The sequence below is a fragment of the Solanum verrucosum genome, unplaced genomic scaffold (genome assembly GCF_900185275.1).
Source record: "Solanum verrucosum unplaced genomic scaffold, falcon-dt-bn FXZP01000022.1, whole genome shotgun sequence".
Lineage (NCBI taxonomy): Eukaryota > Viridiplantae > Streptophyta > Magnoliopsida > Solanales > Solanaceae > Solanum > Solanum verrucosum.
Genome location: NW_026020086.1, coordinates 1,637,999 through 1,663,338, shown reverse-complemented (window position 1 = coordinate 1,663,338; position 25,340 = coordinate 1,637,999). Strand labels below are relative to the sequence as shown.

The 25,340-nt window shown below is 34.6% G+C and overlaps 2 protein-coding genes across 4 annotated transcripts; one reads left to right on the top strand and one right to left on the bottom strand.

Annotated features, from left to right (window-relative positions):
- Positions 1-1,703: 1,703 nt before the first annotated feature.
- LOC125824354 (bifunctional purple acid phosphatase 26-like) lies at positions 1,704-12,156 on the top strand. Of its 3 annotated transcripts, none has more exons than XM_049503720.1 (10): positions 1,704-1,901; positions 3,246-3,485; positions 4,707-4,907; positions 5,728-5,839; positions 6,817-7,043; positions 8,043-8,181; positions 10,170-10,390; positions 10,991-11,112; positions 11,190-11,351; positions 11,835-12,156. In XM_049503720.1, the coding sequence occupies exons 2-10, from the start codon at positions 3,321-3,323 to the stop codon at positions 11,917-11,919; spliced, it is 1,434 nt and encodes a 477-aa protein (XP_049359677.1). In that variant the 5' UTR covers positions 1,704-1,901; positions 3,246-3,320; the 3' UTR covers positions 11,920-12,156. The 3 variants fall into 3 exon arrangements, with proteins under 3 accessions (XP_049359677.1, XP_049359679.1, XP_049359678.1); XM_049503722.1 differs by lacking the exon at positions 1,704-1,901 and adding an exon at positions 2,107-2,242; XM_049503721.1 differs by lacking the exon at positions 1,704-1,901 and adding an exon at positions 2,184-2,204.
- Positions 12,157-12,268: 112 nt separating this feature from the next.
- Positions 12,269-23,907, bottom strand: LOC125824352 (synaptotagmin-5-like). The gene is made up of 13 exons (XM_049503717.1): positions 23,703-23,907; positions 22,778-22,882; positions 22,629-22,679; positions 22,402-22,522; positions 19,586-19,707; positions 18,522-18,623; positions 17,944-18,018; positions 17,128-17,207; positions 15,907-16,057; positions 15,594-15,824; positions 14,489-14,773; positions 14,257-14,370; positions 12,269-12,708 (listed from the first exon to the last, which is right to left on the bottom strand). The coding sequence occupies exons 1-13, from the start codon at positions 23,805-23,807 to the stop codon at positions 12,562-12,564; spliced, it is 1,689 nt and encodes a 562-aa protein (XP_049359674.1). The 5' UTR covers positions 23,808-23,907; the 3' UTR covers positions 12,269-12,561.
- Between the last annotated feature and the right edge of the window lie 1,433 nt (positions 23,908-25,340).

Genomic DNA, 25,340 nt, shown 5'->3' with positions numbered 1-25,340 from the left:
GATTTCTCTTTTATGATTATATATCTTTCTAACATGGATGAATTTAGAATATTGGGATAGATTTTCGATAACTCATATTTATATTGAGAATCCATTAAATATATATATATATATATATATATATATATATAGCAAATTACTAACGGGAATCAATACAAAAAAGTATGTTGTTGGTTCAACCAGAAAAGCGAATTAATCCAACTTACAAACGGCCTTCTTAGATAGCAAGCACTAGCTCCCGGTGCGACTTCATAAAAAGCAATCAAAGAGAAGATCGAAGAGAATGAAACGCACGTAGTGGTTATTAATCAAGGATTCCCTGAGTAAGAATCCTCGGATCATCACTTATTCCCGGAATAAATAGAATGACTAAAAATTCAAAGAAAGATTTTGCTTTTGGTCAAAATATAAATAGGGGTTGAAAGAAAAGAATCTTTCGATTTAGAAATTAAAATCAAGTAAGTGTGCGACTCCGTATGAGGACCTCCTTCTCTTCTGCCCACTCTCCGTTCACACGGTTCTCAAAGCAGAGGAGGAAGGGTGGGCAGCAGGTACCACGAGCCCTCTGTCGGGTAAATTCAATATAATAGACGCCTGTTGGCATTCCAACCTTCCTTCTCCTTTCAGGGCCTATCCGAAAGAGAATCCAGTACTTCTTGGTAGTGAATATCTGAACTGGTTGTTTGCTGTTCAAGAATTCTTGTTTAGGCAGTTCATACCATCCATACATAGTGTTTTGATCTAAGATTTCAATTCTTCCGTGTTTCAGCAGTAACATATTCTTCCATGGAGCTAAGGTCCAAAATATGGAAGAAACAACATTCCCGTTATGTTTACTAATACTCTTTATAGTTTGAAATAATTACATATTGTCTTATTGATTAATAATGTCATATCAGATTTCAAGTCAAATACAACTGAATACATGTATATTGGTACCAGATAAACTAAAATAGGGAGAGAAACGTGCAAGATAGGAGGGAGACAAATGAGATAATCAATCGATGTATCGCAAATATATGAGAATCATACTAAGAGCCCGTTTGGATTGCCTTAAAAAAATAGTTTTTAAGTCAAAAATAAAAAAAGTCAAACTTAAATAACTTTTAAGTCAAAAAATAAAAAATAGAGGGAGACCTATTTTTGATTTTTAACTTATTTTTGAGTCATTTTAAACTTATTTTAAGTTATTTTTAATTTTATCAAACACTTCCTGACTTATTTTAAGTTATTTTTTATATTTGTCAAAAACTTTCAAAAGTAAAAAACCAACATAAAAGTACGTTTGACCAACTTTTAAGTCAATTCAAACGCCCTCTAAATACATGTATATGAGATTTTAGATACATTCTAAAATATAGATATATGGAGAATAGGCAATCGAGAGAGAAGAGAGGTGATCAAGGTAGAAAAGAGGTCAGCGAGAGAATCAAATATGTGCAAATTATTTAAATATAATGTATTTAAAATAAATTACACCTTATTTTAACCCATGTATCCGAGGTACATCTATCATCATAATTCTTAAACTTACCATTCTAATCAATAAACATGTATTACCCCAAGATATTTCATTTAGTGAGACATAGGGGACCTACAACATTGGCACGAATTCCCAAAATAGATCACCAATCATATCTTGCCACGTAACCAAGCATCCCTCCTTACATTCCTTTAGTTTTAAGCAATTAAATTAACCAACAACACACTCATCGAACTGATTAAGAACAAATATTCCCTTGAATATTCATGTTTTTTTGAACTTGATTTGTAGTACTTCTACTATTTCAATTCAAAAATATCATCTTTTTGATATACCCATTTCAAAAAGATTATATTTTTAGTTCAGAAATATCATAGATTTTTGCTGGTTCACTCCCTTGTTGTTTCAGCCTTCAAAGGTACTCTACCCCCAACACTTTCTTGATGTTCTAATCACATTTATTTTCATGTGGGTGTGTCTGCTTTTTATGAAAGATTATATTTTGACATAATTAAGAACTTTGAATTTTGTACAGTTTTCTGTTAGGTCTGTGATAGTTCTACTATACCCAATTCAAAAGATTAAGTTTTTGATATACCAATTTTGAGAAAGATTGCATTTTTAGTATAGATGAAGGCACAATCTCTGCTGATAGTATAAAATAACTTCAGATTGCTGGTTCTCACTTTCTTGATGTTCTAATCACATTTATTTCATATGGGTGTGTTTGCATTTTATGAAAGATTGTATTTTGACAGAGTTAAAAACTGTGTGTAATTTCAATAGGAGTGAATGTCATACATTTTATGCTAGGTTTGTGATGATTCTAGTACACCCAATTCAAAAAGATTGCATTTTGATGTATATTATTGATATGATCTTCAATTTTTCTTATTTGTTCCCAAATTTTATGAACTATTAAATAAAATAGCAGATCATAACTAGTTTGGGATATAAGCGAGTCAGGATTTGAACTTTATGGATTCGACATTCCAGAATAGAGACATCTAGTTTTAGTAACTAGGTTCTAGATTTACTTTTTTTGGTGCATATTTAGTGGATTTCTTAATACAGATTCAAAGTTTAGACTAAAGCTACTGAGTACCATAGGTAACCTTCTAGCTCCGCCCATAGTTAGTTGAGGCATAGTTGTTGTTTATGTTTAACTGTGATATAAATAAGTATGATACACTTATTTATGCATTTTTTATGTACTTTGAACTGGAATGAGTCTTGGAGATAAGTGATACTGAGTTAAGAACCTCCAATTCTTTGTTTAGTTTGCATAGACGTCGTTCATATTATAAAGATATTGCTGAGAGATGCTGAATTGTTTATGCTTTATATTGTAATTTAAGTTACACTAGTGCCTTGAAAAGAGAGGTAAAACCAATAGATGGGCAAAAAGGAGTTACTAGATGATTTTCTCAAGTGATGGGCCTTTGTGCTAATTCTTTGTCATTGTGGCATTTATTGAGAAATTTCTCAGCATGTGTTTGTAATGTTTACATTTTACTTTTTCTCTGTTATTTAATCTTTTCCTTTTGTCTTCCTGTTTACTCATTTTAAGGAGAAGGGGTAAGAGATTTTATGCTTTTACATGCTCCGAGTTTGTTTCTTATTTGTAGTTTGATGAGTTAGTTGATAGTGCAAAAAGGGAATCTATTTTTGAGATGGAATTAGATTGTATATTCTCATATATTAAGTAGTTATGTTTTTTCCTTAACCTTCTGATCGTTGTGTCGGTTCTTCTTGGATGCAGTCAATTATAACTGGTCTTGCCTGAGTTCTCTCTGATCGAGCAGTGCTTATCTTGGAAGTTAGTGGAGAGGAGACAATGTTGCTTCGTCTCTTCTTTTTGTTATCTCTCTTTTTGACATTTATAGACAATGGGAGTGCTGGTATAACAAGTGCATTCATTCGAACTCAGTTTCCGTCTGTTGATATTCCCCTTGAAAATGAAGTACTTTCAGTTCCAAATGGTTATAACGCTCCACAGCAAGTAAGTTTACAGTCTTAAGACCTACTTTTTGTTGTGTTGGTCAAATCTTTCTTAGCAGGTTTGTTGTTCATCTACAGTCCTTTCCTAGTCAATTCTTGTTCGGCTACAGTCCTTTCCTAGTCAATTATTGTTCGGCTACAGTCCTTTCCTAGTCAATTCTTGTTCAATTACTTTGAATCCAAGTCTTAGTTCAATGCATGATATTCAATCTTCCGATTTGCAAAGTTCTCTACAACCACTTTCTTGAGATACTAGAAAATTGTGATTTAAAGAACATTATAATATTGCTATAAATTTATAAGTAGGACGTTCTTGTCATGCTCATCTGTTTTGCAGAACATGAGAAGCTCGAACTCCACATTTTGTTTTCTCTGACTAATTTCAAGCTCCATGGTTGCTTAGAGACCAGTTAAACATTTTGCTCCTATATATTCTTTTCTATTTCGAATTCCAAGCTGTTTCCTATGCAGAAGTTTTGCTTAGGGATGGCAAGGGGAGCCTTAACCCGCAAATTTTCAACCCGCCCCACATGAATTTCTTCATGTCACTTCTTCTTTATAATATGAAGATATGTGATGCAGCATTGAATGGACTAGATTAGAGCTTAGTTTTTTTTTTTCTTATTTCATTTTTTCTACTATATATAATGCAAGAGCTGTAAATTTTTTGTGCATTGCCTTTTCACTGGCTCATAATGTTGAGAGAATTGGATCCAAATCTGTACTGTACTATTTTTCATTGTCTTAATTAGAAAAAGATTAAGCTGCTTATACTAACTGTTTAATAGTACTTTTTATACAATCAATGCAGTTTAGCATAAGTTGTTTATAATTATTTTGATGGAATATCAATTAGTTTTAGTTATGTATTATTTGGATATAGGTCACAGAATTGCAATAGTAGATGTCAAAGTGCTTCTGTATTAAAGTACTTGTCAAGAAATTTCTTTTCTTTTTCAGATCAATGTCCTTAACTACTAGATTTGTGCTTGCAACAATGATTGGATTTTACAAAGATATTCTGTGAATTTTTTTTATTGTGAGTAATGCCATGAACAAATTGATCAGCAACCCGCCCTGCCCTGCATATGCAAAAACTCATCCCGCCCCCTTGTCATCCCTAGTTTTTCTCATGTGTTTTCTCTTTCATAAACATGGATTTTGAGATGACAATGGGTTTATGTGGCCTTTAAAGTGCTAACGACTTCAGTCATTCTTCTAGGTACATATTACACAAGGTGACTATGATGGGGAAGCTGTCATTATTTCATGGGTAACTGCTGATGAACCAGGGTCTAGCGAAGTGCGATATGGCTTATCTGAAGGGAAATATGACGTTACTGTTGAAGGGACTCTAAATAACTACACATTCTACAAGTACGAGTCCGGTTACATACATCAGTGCCTTGTAACTGGCCTTCAGGTAGTCAAGACCAACATTTTGTTATCCTTTTTTTAAAAATGAAACAGTGATCATTTTTATCTTATCGGCTATGGGCTAATATGCATCATGCAAGTGCATTTTAACGTAGCGTATAGGTGAGCATTCTCATATATTTTTCCCAGACAAAATATGTACTTCTTAGTTTTCTGTATTTCATCTCACAGTAAAATTGGCAAGCCTGATATCTCTTCTTAGTTCATATTCTCTGTTTCATTTCCACAAAGCAAAGACTAACAACAAGGGGACTTACTAGAAAAAAGAAGTTTAAGAAGGATAGGTCGACTAACATATTACTGTTGTAGAAACAAAAAATGAAGTATGGTGTAATTACAAGAGTTTGATATAAACTTATTGTCACTCTTTACTCCTTTTTTGGTGTAACATGGCTAGCACCAACGTAAATGATATAGACGCCATGATAAATTTTATTAATAATCTGCACAGTTTGTTATTGTGTTGTACATAACAACCAACACTTTCCTTATGCTATTTTTTTTCTAATCTAATTATAACATAAGAGTTTGGAGAAAAACTTGGATTGATAGAAAACATCAAGTTTTGGTTTACATCTAGCTTATTTGATGATTGCAAATTTTTGTTTGTCAGATTAATTTTAGATACTATACATGTTACGTATTTTACATCTTTCGCCTCAGGAGCACTAGTAATTAAGAGACACATGGAAGAAGTTCCTTAATAATCTCTTTGCATGGCGATAATGACATATGGATGCCTTAAATGTTATCCCCTCGCCCTTTATCAATCTGCTTGACACAATATGTTTTACCTTCTGGTTTAGTATGACACAAAGTACTACTATGAAATTGGAAAAGGAGATTCTGCACGGAAGTTTTGGTTTGAAACTCCTCCAAAAGTTGATCCAGATGCTTCTTACAAATTTGGCATCATAGGTAAGTAGTTTAAATTTCTATTTGATAGGTTAGCTAAGTATTTCTTTCGGGTGTTTTATCTTTTTCAGAAGAACAGGTTATATCCTTGTAATTTGCTATAAGATGGGTTATACACCATAACATCACATAACTTCGCTATGACGGAAATACAGTTTATTTGTTTTCACAATATAGAACTGAAAGAAAATGTATAGAATGGTAGAGATTAAAAAGAACATTAGTTCCAAACTTTTTCGTTCATGGAAGAGCGATGAGTTTTTTCTTGGTAATGTAACATAAATCCAACCATTCATAGGAAGCAAAATTAGAAAGCTTTGACTCTCTTTTGAATAGCAAGTCAGCTATAGTTTCTTATTTGTTTTACCGCATCTTGATGTCACTGCACCTACTTAAATGTTTCACATTTAGACCAATGACACTGTATCATAAAGTATTAATTATTCACATACTGTATGTGAGCCCATTTGGATTAATTGACAGTAAATAGCTGATTAATTTTAAGTGCTTAAATTTTTTTTTAAATGCTGAAACTAATTTTACAAATAAGCAATTACGTGTTTGGATAGACGTGCTGAAACTATTAATAAGCAATAGATGTGTTAGGTAAAAATGTGTTGATAAGCTATTCTTATGTTAGATTGATCAAAATACCTTTAACATTTTTGCAAAAAATAATATATGTGAAATTATCGTAAAGAAAAGGAGGAACCAAGAATACAGAGTGAAGAACAAGTTAGGAGTTCTGTTTTGGCAAAGATTTAGAAAAATATCAAGGATAAACTAGTAAAATACATGGTTAAAACAGAAGTGCTTATAAGCTGAAAATCTGTTTGTTGGGGATGAACAGCCTATGGCTTTTGGATGAGTTTAGCTTTTAAGCACTTCAGTATTTACCAAGTGCTTAGCTTATAATCTTAGCCAAACACGCTCATTATTGTGTCAGGATTCTTATACAGTTCGTCCAACATCCTTTGCAGGTGACCTTGGTCAAACATATAATTCTCTTTCAACTCTTCAGCATTATATGGCTAGTGGAGCAAAGAGTGTCTTGTTTGTTGGAGACCTCTCCTATGCTGACAGATATCAGTATAATGATGTTGGAGTCCGCTGGGATACATTTGGCCGCCTAGTTGAACAAAGTACAGCATACCAGCCATGGATTTGGTCTGCTGGGAATCATGAGATAGAGTACTTTCCATCTATGGTAATGTATTGTAATACAGCTAATGACCTTGCGTTTATTTCAAAAAGTTTTTTCGGGTCTCCTTATAATGTCAGTTAAGTGGCTACATCCTAAGTCTCTGACTACATATGTAGATACTCAGTAGAATCATGCAAGGGTGAATAAAATAGAAAAAAAAAAAAAACTGTCTTCTTTAGGTTAAAAAAGAATTTTACCTTGATGTCATCTTTTATAATCAAGGTCACTAAACCTAGTAAATTTGTAACATTGTTGCTGAAGAGGTTTTCTACTGTAGGACATGTTTTATTCTCGTTGTTACTACTGCTTTCCTGTGAAAAAGTGAGATTTACGTTGTTCTGAGATATCAGTACATGTTGAAAGATTCTAGTAGCCACAAGCACGCCATTCACTTGAACCAAAGATGAACTGAAGATATTCTGTGCTTATGCAGAACATTGACTTTTCTCTCACAGTTCTCAGATGGATCCAAGGCCGTGATGGCTAGATTTGCAAAAGCATGATCTCTAATTCTAATGTAGAAATATTTCCATTTTCATTTCTAGACCTCCAATGTCTCTTGTACTCCAATTATCACACTATTTTATTGTAGTTACTGTTCCTTTTTCCTGAATGTTTTGTCATGCTTTCTATAGTATTTTGCCATGATTTCTTCACTTCCATTATTTCTTTTTCGATCTGCTTTTATATCCCTTTCCTTGAGTCGAGGGTCTATCATAAACAACCTCTCTACCTTGCATGGTAGGGATAAGGTCTTCGTACACTCTACCCTCCCCAGACCCCACTCGTGGGATTACACTGGATATGTTGTTCTTGTTGTACATCTTGACCTCCAATGTGCTTGGGGCTTTTTGAGCAATGTCTTGAAATGTACTGACTTGATCAAAATAAAATAGAACTCCACCAATGAATCATGTAAAATTTCTCCCATCCCAAGGAACTTTGTATTAAGTTCATTCAAAATATTTGATGCCCATTGACTATATTTATCATTATGTACAGGGGGAAGTAGTTCCATTCAGATCGTTTCTATCTAGATACCCCACACCTTATCGAGCTTCAAAAAGCAGTAATCCCCTTTGGTATGCCATTAGAAGGGCATCTGCTCACATAATTGTCCTATCAAGCTATTCCCCTTTTGGTAAGTAATTGTTCCCTCTCTTATGCTTGTTTTCTTTTGTTTCTCTAACTAGGTTTCTAGACACTAATTTGATGATCTAGTTCTGAAAAATCTACTAGCTTGTGCTAAATCTTGAGTAAATTGAAGATTTTGCAAAACTATACACCTAACGACAAATAGAACCACCACAAACTAAAAATCAGGATTCTGAAATGTACAAATTTTCTAATTTCAGAAGACTTAAAGAAGTTTCAATGAGTTGATGCCGCACACTAGACATGCTAACAGTACTTCGTTAAATCTCCTCATTGTGATTTGAAAAAAATTTGTCAAAAAAAGGGAGCCTAAGACTTGGTTTATTTTTTGGACTTTGCAGTTAATTAGCCAGCTAACATACAGTGTTAACTGTAGACTTGGTTTATTTTTTGGACTTTGCAGTTAATTAGCCAGCTAACATACAGTGTTAACTGTAAAGATAGAAGGCGTTATCTCACTAATGAACTTTTTAAAAAAAAACATCATGTAATCAACTAAGTATATGCATCTATAAGTTAAAATTCTCAAACTCATGCTCACTAGCTTTTGCATTGCAGTGCTGCTAAGAAGATCTATAATATTCTGTTTGCTAATTGTGTTCTTGATTGCCAATTATTCGTTCCTTTACTGCCGAACGATGTCCATATGGAAGGAAGAAAGTTTTCCTGTAATTATTTGGTGCATTTGTCCGGGGAAACTCGTACAGGTCTCTTCAAGTTCCGGAGAGTAATTTCTCACGGTTTTCTAAAAGCAAAGCACAAGCTTTAGGGCCTAGTTTTGAATTTTATAGAAATCTGAGAAGGTACTTTTTTTGTTTGTTGAGAAAGTTAACTGATATTATAAACAGAGAAGTAGAGGGTTTGTCAAAAAGAATCTAAACACCTATCTCCCTCGTAAACTATCTAAGAATAGGGTGATGTCCCCCGGATCCTTGGGAATAGTATAGATACACCAAAAGTAAAAGGTCACTAAACAGTTCATTTTAATGCTTTGGAAAGGGATGCTCTTGTTCTCAAAACATCTCTGATTTCTCTCCCTCCATATTGTCCACCAGATGCAGGCAGGGACAATCTCCCATCTCTCCTTGTGTCCTGACTGATTTCCATCTCTATTCCAACATGCTAGGACTTCTGCAGTATCTGTTGGCATGGTCCATGTGATACCTCTCAAGTTAATGAAATACTTCCATAGTATCTCAGTCACTTTACAATGCATAAAAAGATGGTTATTGTCTCTGTCTCAGATTCACAAAAAAACATCTGGAGCATAAGTCCATTTCCTCTTTTCATTAAGTTGTCCCGAGTCAGAACAGATTGTCTTGCAACAAGCCATGTGAAACAAGCCACCTTATGTGGTATCTTGCTTTTCCAGATCATCTTCCAAGGCCACAACTCCTTGGTTTCAGTTGAAATGTTTAGTAATTTGTAGGCTGATTTCACCTTGAACTTGCCATCTTGCTCAAGCTTCCATATCAATTTGTCTTCCTCACCAGTGAGGTTCTTGATTTGTTCCAAGTATTGTAGAACTGAGTCATTCTCTCCACTTCCCAGTCATTGAGGAACCTTCTGAAAGTCAGGTTCCATCCTTGTTCATTTCTGACTTCTAGAATTGTAGTCATTTTCTGCTGATTGAGAATATAAATGTCTCAAAGGTGTTTGTCCCACCCATATATCATTCCAGAACAAGGTTTTCCTCCCATTTCCCACATTAATTACAGAGTTACTCCACATTCCTAGCCACTGGTTTCTAATAGTTCTCCATAGACTCACACCATAAGGAGTATTAACCTCCTTAGTAGTCCATGGTCCTTCCTTTCCATATCTTGCAATGATAATGTCCTTCCATAAGCTCTGATCATCTGTTGCTAGTCTCTAGAGCCATTTTAGCAGTTTGTTATACCTTTAAGAATCATTTTCTGTAATAATTGCTCTTTTGATTGAATAGCTACTTATTCGCTGTCTCTTGTCATGCAGTAAAATATACACCTCAATGGCATTGGCTGAAACAGGAATTTAAAAAGGTGAACAGAGAGAAAACTCCTTGGCTTATAGTCCTTATGCATGTTCCTATCTACAACAGTAATGAAGCCCATTTCATGGAAGGGGAAAGTATGAGATCCGCCTACGAAAGATGGTTTGTCAAATACAAAGTCGATGTGATCTTTGCTGGCCACGTCCATGCTTATGAAAGATCAGTAAGTTGTCTTATCTCATCATATTTGTCGTCCCTGCTTGTCTCTCAAAGTAAAGATCACCTTTTCATATATCCAAAATTAACTCTCGGAAGAAAAAAAACTCAGCTAGAATTAACAAAGATCAATCCTCAATGCTCTATATCTTTGAGCACAATATCATAACAGTATCAACCAAAGACGGTAGCACCTGACAGCAATAGAAACACGCAACACAAGAACAAAAATATAGATTTTAGGCACAGTAAAAAATGCTGATTTTTCCCCAGAAAGAATGCTTTGTATATATGGAATAATACACTAAGAGGTATCATGTTTATTTTCAAACTGATATACGCCTGGACGGCCTAGTATTTTACTTGAAAAATTGAGCCCAACTAGCAGTAATGGGAGGGCTATCAGGATATAGGCTAGAGAGATGCTTCCTTTTCTTTTATTGAAGATGAAATTTATGAATCATTGTATGTGAGGCACTGTTTGCCTTAGAAAGAATTAGTCGCAGATATCAGTTGCACAGTTCTTCTATCTTCCTAGTTTCCCTTTCAACTCTATTTGCATTGCTTAAGACCTAATGTTATCTTCCAATTTTCTTATCATTTTCAGTATCGCATATCTAATATACACTACAATGTCTCGGGTGGTGATGCTTATCCCGTACCAGATAAGGCAGCTCCTATTTACATAACTGTTGGTGATGGAGGAAATTCAGAAGGTCTTGCTTCAAGGTAAGTTACATGAAAATATAACTAATATGACTTTCTATTTGCTGTTGAACTATATAATCATTTGCTTTTCTGTGCAGATTTAGAGATCCCCAGCCAGAATATTCTGCTTTCCGTGAAGCCAGCTATGGTCATTCGACTCTAGATATCAAGAATAGAACACATGCTATCTACCACTGGAATCGAAATGATGATGGAAATAACATTACAACTGACTCATTTACATTGCACAACCAGTATTGGTGAGTAATTACATTCTTTTCATCTCTCGCGTTTTAATTTCTTTATTGAATCTCCCATCTAGTTTGAACTTGATGATATTGAAGAACTTCCAACTCATATAGCTTGCAGTTTTAGATCCATGCCATAAAACAGTGACTATTTGTGGTGTTTCTTTTATATTTGTAAGTTGTAATCAAGAATATCATTCTCAATGCTAAAAGTTGTCTTAGTTCTGGTCTAGTTCTTGCAACCATTTCATTACTTGAAATTCAAATTGGTTTTATGATCATTCTTATATAATGATGGTGTCCAGACCATCTTGTATGCACCGTGATCTCCCATCAGCAAAGGTATAGGGTAACTCTACCCACCTACCTTTTTATTTCTGCTGCAATTTGAACCCTGATACCATATAGTTGACGGCTAAGCCACACTCTTGAGTGCTATGAAGTAGTAAACGTTGTTGTTTACTCTCGATACTAACAAGGGCCATTGTTCTGCAGGGGAAGTGGTCTTCGCAGGAGAAAGTTGAACAAGAATCATCTAAACTCTGTCATTTCCGAAAGGCCCTCCACTACGCGGTTCTGAGAGAGTTTCTCAAAAACATGTTGTCAAACTATGGGTAATTTTATGCCATGATCCTAGTATGTATTATATTGTAAAATCTATGTACTTTTGTTGGAGAGAGTGGATCAAGCTATTTTCCCAGTGTATTGGTTCATGTAAAATAAGGATTTGTGCTGTTTATATGACAGCATTATGGAAAGTATAGCTCTTGTAAATTTGAAATAGCTACTTCATATTAGATTTTCATTGTTTGTATTATTTGATTGATATCTCTGTCAAGTGTTTTGCAAATATACCAGAAATACGTCCTTCAGAATACAGAAATACAATGAATTAGGGAATTTGCTACAGAATTCAAAGTCTAGCTACGAATGGTAATTTTCCGAATAGTGAAAAAATTAGCTACACCTTGTAATTTTTCTTAAAAAGAAACTGCAGCCTTATGCCACCTCTCTACATAAATTCCTTTTAACCAAGCAAAATGCTTTACTCTATAAACTATTTATGTAAACCAACTCAACATTGACAAAACAATTATCTACAAAAATGTACTACTATTATTATACAAATTTTCATATAGCCTACTATCGACGTACAGAATCGAAGCAACTTGTGTCTGTACAACTCTTACAAGAACAAAAACATATCACATGATATTTATCATTAGGAGTCTCTGTATAGGGGCTGTGGTGCCCATTTGAGATGCAAGTTCAGTTTCCCCGATTTAGCTCCATCTAGTTCAAAGGTGTCTTTATATTCACCTTCCATTAGTACTCTTGTCAATGTCAGTATGCACCTTCCCATGTAATCCTGCCAACAAAAGAAATTGTTAGTATTGGAAATGAATGCAGCTAATATAGGAAGACTTTAGATTGATGTATTTCCTTGAGCCGAGGGTCTATCAGAAACCTCTCTTCCTTCCAAGGTAAGGGTGAGGTCTGCGTACACACTACCCTCCCCGGATCCAACTTGTGGGATTACACCGGGTATATTGTTGTTTAGAATTGATGTAGCAGTGGTACTTCAAAAAATAAATTGAAAGGGAGAAATTCCTCAAGAACACCATCTTATATCTTAATACATAGGATTTGTTCTTAATACTTAGATGGATCTCTTTCTGTATACTATATAGCGAATAACCCTAATGTTTCACATGTTATGGAGAACCTTTTGGTGGTGAGCGCTATTCAACGTGAATCTGAGTTAGTCAGGCTCAGTGGACTTAGGATATCGGATGGGTAAACTGAAAAGGAATAGGAACTATCTCCACACATTGAATAGCATAAGTATATTTGAGGGAGAATAAAAAAAACAAAGAAACAAAGGCCCAAGGATATAGCATTGGTGGTTCTAGTCAATGAAGTGGGAGGAGAAACATGAAGTCATTGGTTCAAACCCCAACGAAGGCAAAATACACTAGGTAATTTCTTCAAATCTGCCTAAGCCTTGATTTAAAGGTTAGATTTGAGCTCAAATATCATAGCACCTTCGATCGACAGTAAGCCTTGGTGGACTAAGTTACTCGGTACCTGTATGGGTGGGGAGATGGCAGGTACCCAATGGAATAGTTGATCTTAAGCCTTGGTGGACTAAGTTAAACAGTAAATGTATGGGTGGGGGGACAGTAGGCACCCAGTGTGATAATTGAGGTGAGCACAAGTACCCAGTATGAGTTAAGGTGCGTACAAGCTGGTGGGATAGCAGGTACCAGTGTGATAGTGGAGGTACGCACAAGATGGTCTGAATGCCACAGTCATGGAAAAAAAGGGTAACAAAGGCTTAATTCAGACCAGCCTCTTCCACCATTACCCTTGGCAGTTCATTTGTACTAATATAGTGTTTGTATAGCAAGAAAACAATTGAAGATGACCACATTGTTTTGCTGGTAGGCCGAGCAAAGGCAAATGATCCTTGGAGAAATGACGAGACATGATTTTTTTTGGTCTTAATAAAGGCATAATTTTTTTTCTCCCTAATCATCTTATTCTTTAAACACAGTAATATCATGTTGAATTTATTAACAAAATTTAAATGCTGATCATTCAATTCAAATTCAGGAAAACCGTAACGAGATGAACACATTTGTAATACCGAGGGCTAACTCTTAGTTCTTTCAATTGCTCATGTTGTTGGTATTCTTAGATCTATCAGAACTTAAATTTTCCAAAACGATTCTAGTATGTCCGAAATCATCAGACAACTCAAAATAAGGCATCTCAGCTTAAGAAAATCTCACATCAGGAAACATTGGTATCTGAATAGATATATTAAGTCCTGGTTTATCAACGTTAATTTTGTACCAAGACCAATAGCAATAGGATAAGTATTTTGGAATTGATTAAAGGGAAGTACTCTTACCTTTCCGAAAGTGTCATGGTCCCACACTTCTAGAATTAGCATATCATGCAATCCGTCCTCAACGACAAAGTCAAAAGTCTGATTCCATACTGGATTTAAGCTTTCCGGTACAACCTAAAATGAAAAGAAAATATAATCAACATTATTCCTAGTTATTGATTAAGAATTTTAAGGCAAACTACTTTAGAAATGGATAATTTTTGTTCGATATTCAAATAATAAGAAATGATACCCTGGTTTTGTTCTTTGTTTCAGTCTTCTTCATTGTAACTACAACATACGGATCAGCTTTCCCCATTAGATCAGTTGGGGCCAGATCTTCAGCTGATATCACGGTTACAGAAAGTACCCCTCGTACTATTACATCCTTCCTCCTGTTGATTTCACCTCCATTTTGGGCAGGTTCTGCTCCACTTTTAAGAAGCTTCTCCAGTGAAGTCAATTGTACATTATCGGCAAAAGGGTTACTAAATCCATTCGTCGTGCCATAAGGACAATACAATAGCTCTAAGTGCACCTAAAGCAAAGATGAAGGGAATAGTTCACAGAGAGCTAAAAATGGAGTACAACAACAACATACCCAGTGTAGTCCTGCAAAGTGCAGTGTGAGGAGACAGGAGAGTAGAGTGTACGCAGACCTTACCCCTACCTCAGAGGTAGAGAGGCCATTTTCGTAGACCCTTGCCTCAAGGAAAAAAAGACCAGAAAAGGAATAAACAAAAGTGAAAGCATAGCAAAACATTTTGAACAGTAACTACAACAAAATAATGTGATAATCAAAGTACTATTTTGCTATAGTTACTGTTCAGAATGCTTTGTTATGCTAAAAATAGAGTACTGCATGAATTTGTTTACATTTGCAAGTGAGAAATCGTTGTTTTTAAGAGGAAGAAAGTCACTGATGTAGATCTCATACACGAAAGTTTATCGGACTGATTGAGATATTGATTATATAATTGGAGGTTTCACCGCTAGTTAACTGTCTTGTTTAGTAAAGGTGGATTGAATCAGCAAGAACTGTTATTTGCAGTTTTTTTTGGGTAACGTCTGTAGGATCAAACTCAATAAAATTCACCTAGACTATGTATGGCACTCAATCTACAACAATTATATGCAGTTTGATCTGATTATTGTTGAAACAAACCACTTACATTATGAATTGATTATTGTTGAAAAAACACTTGGTTCTCAAACATATAGATTGGTACTCCACTAGTATATATATATATATATATATATGTTCCATCAAAATTGAAGTTGTATGTACAATAAATTGATAGTGGCAAGTTCCAATATGGAGAAGGATCACAGAAAACAAAAGGAGATGCAAGTGTCACCTGGCCCCTATTCTTTTGGTCTCTCTGGATCTCCAAATCTTTCACCAACTTCAACCAAACATCCTTCACTTTACCAGGCTCAAGCTCATTCAAACGAACATGTGCGCATCCAATTAGTTCAGCTGCCTGAAGCCCTTCATCATCATAGATCTTTATCACCAAGTGTTGTGTCAATGGATCTTCAACTACAAACTCGAAATGCTCATTCCAGATTGGATTCAGTTCATTGTTCTGAAAAGAACAATGGTCATTTAAATGTTAACTCGATACATGTATTACCCAAATTCTTCTATATAGCAGACGAAATACTTACAATTGTTTTGCTCTTCTTCATTCTATCTCGTACAGGGCGTACATATAACTCAGCAAAAGGATCAGATTTACCAATGATGTCTTTGTTTGTTAACTCTTTTGCTTGAACAAGTTTCACCTCCAATACTCCAGTAGGTTTCAGTTCAAGGTCACTAATAACAATAAAGTAGATTGTCAAATAGAAAATGGCGTCTCAGGCCAGCAAGGTTAGATAAGTAGAGAAGAAAGTCAACAAATACATGTTTTCTTCTTTATTCACAGAATTACAAAATTCTATTAATCATCTATGTTACTTGGATACGAATGCGGGAATCTGATACAGATGTAGATCTAGAGGTTGGACTCTTCATCACATAATTCTACGATTACGGTTCAAAGTACTTGTCTGGTGCTACAATATGGCTAATAAGAATATATTGTGTCACAATTAAGTGGAGTTATCCTGTTGTTGTTACTGCTTATATCTTCATAAATGTTGTGTTTTTGTTTTCACTGCGTCGACGGTCTATTGGAAACAGCCTCTCTACCTGCCAAGGCAGGGGTAAGATTTGCGTAAACTCAACCCTTCCCAGACCCCGCTTGTGGGACTGTGGGACTATACTGGGGGTATGTTGTTGTATTAAATTAAAGCTAGTATAACTAAATTCTTTGTAAATCATTACTAATTTAGTCATAATTTATCTAGCAAAGTGTCTAGTACTTTATGTTATATATTTTACATATATATATATGAGATAAACCAAATACTCCCAAATCGTGTTGAATTGACACGGGTGCTACAGGGAAGGATCCAAATAACATTGAAGTTCAGTAAAAGGTAAGATCACAGTGTAGCCTCGACATACACAGGATCCAATAGAAACTGACCTGTTGCTGTATATTTCTAATAGATTCCCATTCCCATGACAAGTTGACTTTAATAAAACTGAAAAAGCAGTCAAAGTCCAGGTTTTGCCTTAACAGATTAAAACGTTTAGCTTGTCTTTTCAGGGTCAATATTTAGATAAACATCTTAATTTAACACCTTCCACGAAGACATGGGGTCATTATAAAATTAAACATATTAATTTTTTACGTCAGAGACTAGATGGAAAATGGAAGAAAGTCATCTCGATTACATGTGAAAGTGAATGCGTTCAATTGGAACCAATATCGGACAGCCAAAACAAACTGGGTTAGTGAAAATGACAAGGTTTGAAGTCTCTCTTATAGAAAGGAGTACCTATAATCCCCAGGCAAAATGGGAATAATTTTTCGGACTGGCCATGTGATAGAGTCTTCAATGGCATCGCGGATGGTGCCCTGCATAGAGAAATTCACTTAGTACACCTGGACAGTATGAAGCCATAAGAAACACTTTTATAACTTTCCCAAACCTTGAGAGCAAAAATCACAAATCATGAGAGAACAATTCAAACAAACAAATGGCTCGTCCTCATGTTCTTACGAATGAAAACAGTTGTTCTGAAATACACCAAAAGATAAAAAAAAAAATCAATTTATACTAGAAAAAATTTCATCTTCACTCTCATTAGATATTCAATTGTCATTAGTACACCATAGCTACATTTATGAAGGGGAGCCTTGGAGCAACGATAAAGTTGTCTCTGTGTATAGGTCACAGGTTGAGTCATAACCTCTAATGTTTGCATTAGGGTAGGCTGTCTATGTCACACCCCTTGGGGTGCGGCCCTTCCCCGGACCTTGCTAATGTATGAATGCTTTTTTCCATTGTTTAAAAAAGTGGAAACATAACTACGTTTTTACTGATTTAATACACAATGTTATTGAGAATATGAAATTAAAAACACAAAATTATCATTGTACTAATCACATAGATATTTAATGTTCATTCAGTTTCTTCCACCCTTTTCTAGAAAGGAAACGAAACACAAGATAAGTCTCGGACCATGGCAGCATTATCCACTTCTAGAACATCTATGGGTTATGATATCTAATCATGCTGCAGAAGTAAATGAAAGATAAGAAGATATGATTATATGAGTAACAAAATTAGATGGTAAAGTTTTTCCCAAACCTCAATTGCATCAGAAATGCCAGGTATTGCTGTCATGTCACCGCCAACCACTTTAAGCGTAAAATCCAGCTTCTTCTGCAGACCAGAAAAGATTTTATTGTCATTCTTTTCCTTATATAAGTTAGGTCTGGTGTTAGGTGTGTATGTGTGTGTGGCTGTCCAGGCGAGCTTGCATCTGATGTGGACCTTACAGGGCTACACCTCAACAAAAACCAATATACAGGATTATTAATTTTGGACATGTTAGGTGTCATGACTCATGCATGTCCATCAAGATACAGATTTGGACTTAATTCTCCTTCAAAAAAAAAACAAAATCCTGAAACATCAGCATCTAAATCCACGAATCAGTTGGCAAATCCATGTGCTATTGACCAAGTTGGTGTTAGATAATCATCCAAATCCTTAACTCTAAACCCAAGCATTACGTAACATGTCTCCTTCCATATTGTGCAAGTAACATTCATAAGTTAACTTGGCACGTGTATGTACACATGTGATCACACTCACTTGTATTAGAACAAATTATTCAGTGCGCTCAATAGCCTTTTAGAATGAAAGAGAAATAAGATTAACACCTTTTTCCTTAGTGAATAACAAACAGCTCCAAAGCAGGGAAACTCATCAACAAGCGGCCTGAAGATCAGCCTGAAAATCCCAGTAAATCCAATGTTTTTCACCTAAAAAGGGAGAAAATAATCACAACGTGAAATCAAATTACCTGAGAAAAGCAAGAAATAATAATATAATATACAATGACAACAACATGCCCAGTTTAATCCCACAAGTGAGGTCTGGGGAGGATAGTGTGTACACAGACCTTACCCCTACCTTGGGAGGTAGACTTGTTTTCGATAAACCCTCAGCTCAAGGAAGAAATAATAATGTAATATATTGGAAACAAATAGAAAGTCATTACATAGGTGGCAGTGTAAACTTATAAATAAAAATACAGATAGGTGGCAAAATAAACATGTTAAAATGGACAAGTTGAGAAGTAAAACCAAGGGCCAGCCATCTTTCTAAGATGGAGTCCTAGAACAAGCAGATTCTACAGGGTGGGAATAAAAAAGGAAAAAACACTACCAGAGAACTCTAGCATAATGGAATGTCTAGTGGATAGTTAAGAAGTACTTGTATTGATCCTTCTTGTTGTTAAGTACTCTGTTACTAGATATTTATTTTTGCTTAAATATGCTCTTTGAGAATTCTGTGAAGGTTTCATTAGGTTTCTCTTGTTGTGAGTACTGGATCAGCAGATTTGCACAGTGGAAAGCTGTATCAGTCATGGTCCAAGTTTGGGTCCTGATACTAACAAATGCAAGCTATGTTACCATTCTCAAAAAAAATATCCAACCTTAAAGATGGTAACAAATAGCTCAGTCATTATAAATTTGAGTTATTTACAATGGAAACAAATTGATATCTCAGAGGCACTAAGCATGCAGCTCGAATGTTAGATCATATCAAGTGTAGCAATGAAACAAAAATTACAATGGAAACAATTGATATCTCAGAGGCAATTAGCATGTCAGCACAATCGAGATCATATCAAGTGTAGCAAAGAAACAAAAATGTCACCAACTCTGAGGAGCAGAAGCTATTCAGTGTAATGTTAATCAGCAAGTACCAACTAAATTACCTGCACTGGTAATCCTACACCAACGTATGTCATGATATCGAGTATAATGCTTGGGTTCCCATCCCAATTCATCTCTAATTCCATGGTAATACCTTCACTTCCACCTTCAAGAATAGAAATTCCTGAAAGATAAAACCAGTATGAGCACCAAGAATGTGTCGAATAAAATGTATTTCTCCTCACAGGCAATTTTTTTACACGGCTTAAGTGAGATGACACACTAAATTATTGTTTAAATAGCTTCATCAGGTTCAGTTGTCTTCTCCATTATTTTGTCTAATATGGGATGAGTAATTGGTTTTCTCATATGGCCTTGGACAATCCTCACCCGTGAGCTAGCTTTTGGGGTTGAGTTTAGGCCTAAGATCCATTCTTTAACATGGTATCAGAGTCAGACCCATCACAATTCTTTGTCCATGCTCCAGTTAAGAAGGTCTGGCGTGCGAGGAAGTGTTAAGAGTCCCACATCAGTTATGGAAACGATATTTGGTCTGCTCAAATGGATTTGGACAATCCTCACCCTATGAGCTAATTTTTGGGGTTGAGTTAGACCCAAGATCCATTCTTTAACATATCTTGATCATTCACATTTTGACTTCTCAAAGAGACAATGGTATTGGAGAATCGTTATGACTACTATGACGGTGAAGTTAAGGATAATGAGCATCAATGTTTTCAAAGGCCCTTCCTTGGAGAAGGGGCTAAAATGCACCAAGGAGGACTGGCTCGCAAAAATCATGGGGCGTAAGTCCCAAACTTTCAGTCCTTCATTTGGAGCATAAGCCAAGAGAACTCTCCAAAATTGGGAGTAAATTGCTAAATAAGTCCCTTTTTAAGACTTAAAATACACAAAGGTCAACTCATTGTAAATTCTCAAAAGAACTCAAAAGATCAAGGGCTTTATAATTGTTAGCTCTGATTGTATAATCCTTTCTCTTTGTCGTTTACTAAGCAACCAAATACTCTTTGGCTCTTTATTAGCAAATTGTCAGCTGCAAAGTAAGCTTTTGTCTTCCAACACTTGCTCTGCTCCCACGCTTCTCGTAGAAGGATTATTCATCATGCTTTATTTTTGTCAGAATTGGGAGAGCCGCCGACTCCAACTACCGTCCATGTACGAATTTCTTTTTTGCTGTCTCTTTATTCTTTTCATGTTAGTGTTATGTTTTGCAATTCCTTTTGGACACTTAAGTTTAGATATTGTTGTAGATACTTTTTTCAAAAAATGCTTTATTTGTATGATAATGAGTATCTGTAATTGGTTTTCTGAATTATTAGGAAATAACATTTTTACAATACTAAGTATGTTCCATTACTTTTTTTTTTTTTTTTTTTTTTTTTGAACATTGGTAAGTTGTATTCTTCAGAATTAAGGACATGGTGGCCACCTTCAAAATTTACAGCCCTAAGCGAAATTACAAGCTCCTTATTAATTCTATAATTTGATCTACATCTTCTATGCAGAGTTGTTTACACCAAAAAAGTAAAGATACCAAACAATTCCATTTTACTTTGTGAATGGAATTAGATCTAAGTATGTTCCATTACTACCACACTACAAGTGTAATGAACTCTTTGGTTTTTCCACTTGTCCAAGTTTGTAAAAGAAAATTATTTGTAATGTTTGTGCATATCTTAGCACATCTATGTACATATATACATTTTCCACTAATTTTATAAACTTGAAATTTCTACAATTTGAATTTATTATATGCTTATCTTATTAATTCATTAAACATTTATTAAAAAAATCCAAGGAACTTACGCCCCAAGCCTCAGGCTTACACCTCGCCCTGTGTCAGGTAAAACACCTCTCCTCATGCCCGCACCCTTTGAAACACTAATGAGTATGACTTTTGGTTAGGATAAAACTGGTCCATGTAATTTCTTAGATGATCTAAATGCAAAATTTTAGAATAATCAAAGGGAATCAAGCATCTATCAACAGAGTTATGGAGGCTATCCACCCCTGCACTATGACTACTGATTTAGTGGCTATTTGGAGAAATCCCAGTATCTTTCTAGGTGGTGTTGATGACGATACAGTGAACAGCCTACTGGAGATGACTGGTTTCTCCCTGGGATCTTTCCCTATATAAGATGACTGGGACTACCATTGTCTCCAAAGAAATGTCCTAAATTGGAATGCCACCAATTATTGGAGAAGATCACAACTAAGATATGCTCAGTTCCTGCTAGGCATGTATCATATGCTAGAAGACTACAAGTTTTCAACTCAGTCCTTTCCCCATTACACAACTTTTTGGGGATCGGACAGCTCAGTATATATACTACCCCAAAGTGTGTTAAAGGCAGTTGACAGGAAATGCAGAAAGTACCTACGGGGAGGATCTGATGAGTAGAAGAAGACTGCTCTAGTAGCAGCAGAAGAAGCTGTATTTCCATTTTTCATCATTTCGAATGTTGCATGAGCTTCATTCCTTCCTCAAGAAAGTTTTATAAAGGAGGAACGAAAGGCTTTTTGCAGCATAATACAATTATTAAGAGATAAAATCTGCACTTTCTGTAAGGTTTAATCTGTATATATAAGCTAAATAAACATTTTTAAGTTATACGTAAATAGATTGTTACTTCTAAATATAAATTTTACACATGCAAAAGCATAAATTGGGACGAGTATGAGTGAAAGCTAACTACTTCATTGTTTTATCTTTTTCTTTATTTGGAAAGAAACAGCCACTTTTAAGTTTTCTATGCTGTTTATTTCCTTTCCTTATATGACAATATGACAATATGACACAGAAATAGAAAATGCAACTGCTGAAGAACGTTAATACCGGCCATCATCATCTAACCTGTGAACTGAGGTGCAACCGTACCAAGAGTGAACTTGGAAAATTTCAATGATGCCAAAATCATAGGCCTATATTGTTCCAAAATTGGCTCCACACTTGACTTTACCAGTTCTGATGCTGCCTGAATACAAGATGAGAAACTCAAAAGTTGAAACGGAGGAGTAGGAAAAAACCAATGGAAACTCAAAAATTAACATAACCAAAGATGCATAGACATTTAGACTAACCTCATCCACAAAAGGCCAGATCTTTTCAAGATGAGAATTAAGCCAATTCAACTGTAAGTGTTAAACATGAAAAAAAAACATTAAAAAAATCACTAATCATAAGTATGAAGAAATTTAACATTAAAAAGTAAGTTCAAATAAAAATTAACCTTCTGCTGATTGGAGAAAACAACCCAAGGAGGATACTGCTCTGGTGTAAAAATCTTTCTGGAATCTTCCACTGTCATTCTAGCAAACGCCGCAATTGTAGTAGCCTTCACAGTTCAAATTCAACAACATACATAAAAATGCAGCAACAACAACAACATACATAACAACATATCCAATGTAATCCCACAAAATGAAGTCTTTAGTAGAGTCTGGGGAAGGTAAAGTGTACGCAAACCTTACCCCTACCTTCTAGGAAGAGAGGCGGTTTCCAGGAGACCCTCACTTCACGGAAAAAACAGTAAAGAGAAAGAAATAACAAAAATAAAGAAGCCATCGCAAAATACTGTAGACAACCTCACAAATCACACACAAAAATGCAACAACAACAACAACATATCCCTGTAATCCCACAAAATAAGGTCTAGGGAGGCTAAAGTGTACGCACACTTCACCTTATGTGAACTCAGGTAGCGAGGTAGATAGGCAATTTCCGATAGACACTCAGCGCATGAAAAAACAGTTCAAAACAGTATAGATTAAGAAATAACAAAAATGAACCTCACAAATCATACATAAAAATGCAACAACAACAACAACATATCCCGTATAATCCCACAAAGCATAGTCTAAGAATGCTAAAGTGAAAGTGTACGCAGACCTTACCCTACCTCCTACTAAGGTAAAGAAGTTGTTTTCGATACACCCTCAGCTCATGAAAAACACAGTTCAAAACAGTATAGAAAAATAAATAACGAAAATGAAGAAGTCATCGCAAAAATACTACACACACAACCACACAAATCATACATAAAAATGCAACCAAAAAAATTTCACTCAAAACCAAAAAAAAACTAAAGATACCCTTTTCTTAATAACTAATAATTCAACTAAAACAGAAGTAAAAGAACTCAATTTTCAACTAACCAGTTCAGAACGGCATTTGGATCGATAATTTTCAGATTTAACAAAGCCAACTATCAAACCAACTCCAACTAAAACCCCAATCACAACACCCAATACAAACGACATCGTTTAGCTCTTCTTCTTCTTCTTCCAAAGTTCCCTTCTTCTTTTTTTCAAGATTCAGTGAAAGTGAAGCTAAGAGACTACTAGAACGTGTTTTTGTTGTGTTTTTTTGTGCTTGTGGGGTTTTCACATAATTAAACAAAAAGGTGGTGGGTCATAACTCATAAAGATTACAAGTTTTCGATAAAATTTCGTAGCTAAACAATAAAAATCTTGTAATGTCATGTTAATTCATTTACTTAGGAATTATCGATAAATTATGTAACTAATTTTGTGTTGTCTTGTAGGGTAATGAAGAGATTTTAGAGTGAAGATTTTGTTTGGATTATTCATCTTTTAAGTTTAAATAACTTTTTTTTATCTATACAACAAGATATAAATGTTATTGGTAGAGTATGATAAGAATAAAATATACGTAATTTTATCTTGTGGTACAGAATATATTTTTGAAAGATTTTCAATTTAAGAAATGTTTATTAAAATGAATAAAAAGATGTCATAGGAGCAGGGGTTTTACCCTATGCGCACCCAAAGAGTAGCGGTTGCAGATTTTCCTTCATCAAAAAAAGAAGAAGCATAATCATAAGAAAATAAAAATAATGATTTAAACATGATAAATAATATTTAATACTAGTATAATAACAATGAAAATAGTTTTAATATTAATCCTCCTTTTTGAATAAAATTTGTGTAGTTATAATATACTCTCATTAAGTGTAAAATAAAAACTTATGAATGATTTCTAATTTTCTAAGTGAGCTACGAAAATACAGTAAAGTTTTTGAGTAATGAAAATAGTTGTTAATAATTGCATTAAGATAAAATGTTTACACACCCCTTGAAGTGTGGTTTTTTTTATAAATTTTATTAACGTGAAATATTTTGTGCTATGAACTGTTTTTTTTTTGTTTTTTTCATGGAAAACAAAAACAGATAGTGTATTTTATTATTATTACTAGATCAGTGCAGCCCGTGCAATGCACGGGCCCAACAAATTGGTTAATGAATTTTTTTGATACATTTTACTTGAGAAAAATTTAATTATTATGAGATATTTAAAATAAATTATTTGTATTACAAAATTGTAAGGAATGCAAATTTAAATTTATAAATATACTACAAATTGCCTCTTAGGTACCCTTTGTTGTTTGTGTGAAAGTTTAAGTAAAATAAGAAACTAAAAATTCTTGCAACATTTGATAAGAAAAAGTAAACAAACAATATAGGTTGTTGACACAACTCTATCTTCATTTCAATTGTAGCGTCTTATTCAAACTGGGCAACATGAATAAATGTATTAATGATCACCTAATTAAGCTATCAAAAATGTTGATAAACAGATCAACACAGAATCTCTAGAAAACATATCTAGGTTTCATCACCACTTGTATTTTCAGGAAAATAATTAATCAAATAATATGTTTAGAATACATTTCAATCTAAATTTATTAAAACTTGTCAACCGAAAAAAGAAAACAGGGATAAAGACAACATTGTTAATTCAGTACCAAGCCACTTGAAACTTTATTTCACATC